This window comes from Pteropus vampyrus, unplaced genomic scaffold (assembly GCF_000151845.1).
Source record: "Pteropus vampyrus isolate Shadow unplaced genomic scaffold, Pvam_2.0 Scaffold305, whole genome shotgun sequence".
Lineage (NCBI taxonomy): Eukaryota > Metazoa > Chordata > Mammalia > Chiroptera > Pteropodidae > Pteropus > Pteropus vampyrus.
This window is the reverse complement of record NW_011889086.1, coordinates 1153402-1158212: the sequence shown is the minus strand read 5'-3', so window position 1 is coordinate 1158212 and position 4811 is coordinate 1153402. Positions and strand designations below refer to the sequence as shown.

Here is a 4811-nt window from a genome sequence, read left to right as displayed (position 1 = left end):
GTTCAGGTCGAGGCCGTCGCGGCCCGGGAACAGCGACTCCCCCTTGGCGTCCCTCTCGAAGTAGTAGGCAGCGTCGGCGATGTCCACATCTCCGGGAGCCTTCTGCGACATGTTCTGCTGCAGCTCGATCTGGATGGTGGGCTGCTCGTAGTGCACGGCCGCCACGAACCTGGGGGGCAGCTGGTAACGCTCGTGGAAGAGCCGCCGCAGCTGGGCGTCCAGATCCGCGTGATCGAAGGCGCGAGAGGCTGGGCGATGGCGCAGTTCGATGAGGATGTGGTGGGTGCGCACCAGGTCATCGCAACGCAGACTCAGGTCGCCCTTGTCCGTGCGGCGCACCCCCACCGAGTTCACGCACCAGCACACCGACGTCTGGTTGCACTGGCGGGCTTTGAAGCGGCCCTCGTGGTCGCAGTCGGGGTCGTACAGGCCGTCGTTGTCCACGAGCGCGTGCTCGCTCGGTCGTACCAGCGAGCGGCCGTGCTTGGGGGCTGTCATGCGCGCCTTGAGCAGCAGGCATTTGGAAGTCAGCGTGGAGCAGTTGACCTCGAAGCCCGAGCCGAGGGCACGGCACTGGCAGCGGCCTCCGGGGCCGTCCCGGCTGCAGATGGTCATCTTATTGGTGGGGCACGTGCAGTTGGCCTCAGCGGCAGCATGGCTAGCCACCGCCGCCAGAAGCAGCAGCGAAAGCAGCGGCTGCGACTGCAGCGCGAGACCCGGGCCCCGGGCCATGATGGGGCCTAGGAGCGCGGACGGGACGCGGGCGGACGGGGCTCTGGGGCTCAGGGGCTCTGGGGCTTTGCTGGGCTCCGGCTCCGCAGTCTGAGTCAGTTTCCAGGCTTCTGCCGCCGGCCGCTCCCTCTCGCTCTTATACTCCGCTGGACCTGCCGGGCTGGTTCCGCCGCCAACTCACCCTCTGGTATTTGGGTGACACATCCCGCACGCCCCGTCCCCGTCCCCGTCTCCGTCCTACAGAAGGCACAGCACGCCCTGCGCCGTCCGCGATAGGATCAGGGGAGCGGAGGGTGCCCCTCCCTTCTCTGGACCGAAAGCCTGAGAGAGGAGAACCGATACTCACCTAAGAGCCGCCTGTGACTCGCCCCCGGCCCTCTTGGCCCCACCTGTGGAGGAACCCGCCCTAGGCGCAGCTTCTAGCTGAGTACTTTGAACGGGGGTCCTGGCCCCTCTCCTGGGCTGGAATTCTCGGGAATTGCATCGAAAAGTATTGCGGGACTGTCATGCTTTTGTCCCCTATCTCCTACTCCTTTTTCTCCTCTTTCCCAGCCCTTGTTCCTGCTTTAAGTTCTTTAACTTCCTGCTTTAAGTTCTTTTACTTCCTCTTTTCCCAGTCCTCGTAATAGCACAGATTTTTATAGTTTACAGTTCACAGGCATTATCCCATCCTCACCTCAGTCCTTACAGGTGATGAAGTCGAGGCGTGGAGACTTAGAGTCTCTCAGCCATCATTTTTCTCAGATTCCTGGGAGAAGTCTTTGGTTCTCTGCCTGGCTGTTAATGAGACCTCAAATAAATGTTTGTGGAGACGGAATGGTGCAGATCTGAAGACAGGTTATAAAGCACTTCTGTTACTCATGGTATCGTGGGTAAAACCCAGGTGTCCTGGTGTCGAATCTGTTAGAAGTTCTGTTAACTACATTTTCTCTTTCCTAAACACACAAACACAATGTTTATGCATATACTCAGTATAGGGAGAAGAAAAGGAACAATTTTTTTTTTTAAAGAACCAGCGAGACTATAAAGAGTTCTTTGTACAATTTGATTCTAAAAGAACAAATCATTGCTTTTCTCTTTTCTGTGTCTCATATAGGTCACTGAACCACTGCAAATAAAGAATGGGCCTGTGGGAAGTTGCTTGTCTGACACTGTGTGGCTTACTTTAATGGAGTTTCTTTTGAATCTCTTTTTTGAATCATTGAGAAAGTCCAGGGTTTCAAAGCTTTGGAAAGGTTAATAATAATTAACAAGCTATAATTAATCCCAGGTCCTCTGTCAAAGCACAATTTATATGTTCAGAGCATTACCGGCATAGTACGAGGGTGTTGTTTAACACATGAAAGCCAGCCGGGCATCTACCCCATTAATTTTCAAGGAATTCCTGAGGCAGGTAGGTGGAAATATATTATTCTCCCTTTGCAGGTAGAGAAAGCAGACACATGTGGGGCAATATCTTATAAACAAGCACCAGGCATGTGGGAATATTCCACTGCTCTCTACCCCTACTCTCTCTATTCAGATTCTTAGTCTACTCAGGTTCCAGTTTCTTTCCCCCCTCCAACTCCCAGTCCATGGTGTGTCAAAGAAGGCTTTCTAAATTTCAGATCTGTGCCCATCTCCTCTTTGCTGAAGCCCCTTTGAGCACAGAGTGGAAGGTGCTTTTGGCTCCCAGGATAAAATTCATTCTTCTTAAGTTAGCACACAAGATCATCATATATGACCTTGGGCAAGCTACTTAACTTCTCTGTGCCTTAGCTGACTCATCAGTAAAATGGGGATAATAAAAGTACCTACCTAACAAGGTAGGTATGAGAATATAGATACCCACTTAGAACACTATCTTTTCTAACAGTATCTGCATTTAGTAAGCATAGATAAGGGTTAGCTGCTGTCATGGTTACTATCATAATCATCATCTTCATCTTTCTCCTGCCAGCCTCTCCAGTCTTCCTCAAAGGCTCTTTTCAAGCCTTTGTACAGTCATCTACCAGGAGTCTCCTCTTCTTCATCTATTAGTATAAAATTGGTTTGTAGCCGTTGGGTCGCCTCCAGGAAGCCTTCCCTGATATGCCCTTGCTATTTCACTCAGGGGAATGCCCCTCTCTATACTTTCTTATTTCCTATAACATACTATAATGGCAACACTAACTTTTCTGGGCTTCTGTATACCTATCTAAAATAGAGATAATAGCATCTATTTCATAGGTTATTCTGATAATCAAATCCAAATAGATGAGATAGTAGATGGCAAAGCTTTGTAAACTGTAAGACATTATAAAAATGTTAGGTTATATTTTTGTTTTTAAAATATCCTATTTTCTCACTTTTCCATGGTAGCCACAATCCTCTGTAACTGGCATAGCCACCTGCTTGATATTCCAACAGGTCTCAGGCTGGCAAGAGGAAAGCTGATGGGGAAGGGTTCTCAGAACTGGGGAATGTACAAAACGATGTCTTTGACTGCTTAGCTAAGTAATCCCAAATGGCTAGTGCTCAGAGGTCTCCAAACCTCTGTCTTTTCCATCCATGTTAAGTTTTGGGAGAAAGGGGATAGAAGGAGCCTGCTCTTAATATCCTCTGTGGAAGGTGGGGTGAGCCAAAGATGCCTACCCCATTCCACCAGTTTAAATTCTGTGATTCTGCCAGTCTTTTCCCAACAGGCACCCAAACACTAGGATGAGTTTACTAAGTGAGCACAGCCCCAGCTCTGATTCTCTCTCCCTTCATCCAGTCCCTGCCTAGGAGAGCTAAATAACACTATTAGCTTTCTGTCTTTATTTATTTATTTTTAATCTTTAAATATTTAACAAAAGCATTCCATGAAGTTGGACTTGTCAGGTGTATATCGAGGGCAGGAACCACACCTGAGATTGTAGCCTCAGCACCAGTATATATTAGGCACTCAGTAATATTTATTGGGTTAATTAATTAACATTGAGTTGTGCCCAGAATGTTGTGGTATCAATATACTCTTCCTAGGAGTGTTCTTGTTCATTTCCATACTTCTCTCTTAGTCCAATTCTTATCTCCTACCCCAGCCACAAACCTCTGTCCCCACTCTAATCTACCCTCCAAATACCCAACTTCAAGGAAGACTGAACAATGTTACCCTGAGTGTTATTTTCGCTTTTATGCATGATCCCAAACTTTATTAGCCTTGTGGCTGGAGGGAGGAAGAATGTGGTCTGATGAGTCTAAGAACATGCAGGAATTCTAGAGACAAGCAGTTTAGTGCGGTTGAAAGAAAATAGACTATGGATCCACTGAGACTTTGCCTCAAGTTCTAGTTTTATGTTATTCTCTGAGCCTCAATTATAAAATGGGGGTAATAGTGCCTACATTTCCCCAACATCCATAAAAGGAAAGACTTTCCATCTTTTTATTAAGAATGTGCTTTTCCCCTTTTGAACCTCATACTTCATCTATTTTTGTGTTTTGTTTTCTAAACTGGTGTTAATTATCTGTCACTGGTATAAGACTGATACAAACATATCAGTTTCATATTTCAGGGTGCGATTTATAAAAACAAAAAACAAAAATAAAACTGCTTTTGATTAATAAAAAAAACTTACCATCCATAATTATTTTAATGATTCAAGATAAAGAATAGAAAATACCCAACACATGTTTGGCATATACTAAGTAGAATTAATCTTAGTTATTATTATCAGCCATCTCAGGAATGTGAGGTTGCTTTGAGATCATTAAAGGTTTCTGCACAAAGCTGGTAATTGTGAGAACTGCTGAAGATCAGGTCTATGGAGCTGGGCGTTAGGGAGGGGAGCTGCCTGGGAGCCCTCATCATCCTGACCCCCAGAGTGCAGGAATATGGAAAATATCTAAATGCAGATAGTGCCTTAACATTTCTACTTTTGTTATCTGCTGATCCCTACAACACCCCCAGGGAGTAGACAGGGAAAATATTATTATGCCTATTTTACAGACGAAGAAACAGAGGCTTTGGGAGAAGGGGAGTTGCTCATGGTCACATGCTTATAAGTGGTGAGATCAGGCCTCGAATCCAGGTCTCCTGACTGCAATTGTACATCTAAATTAACAAAAATGGAAGAAGATTG

At 46.7% G+C, this 4811-nt stretch overlaps 1 protein-coding gene across 1 annotated transcript; it reads right to left on the bottom strand.

The window, feature by feature from the left end:
• On the bottom strand, positions 1 to 1290 carry LOC105303445 (tumor-associated calcium signal transducer 2-like; the record flags this gene model as incomplete). Its single annotated transcript, XM_011377079.2, has 1 exon — positions 1 to 1290. A coding segment is annotated over exon 1 (732 nt), but the record flags the coding sequence as incomplete, so codon positions are not given.
• Between the last annotated feature and the right edge of the window lie 3521 nt (positions 1291 to 4811).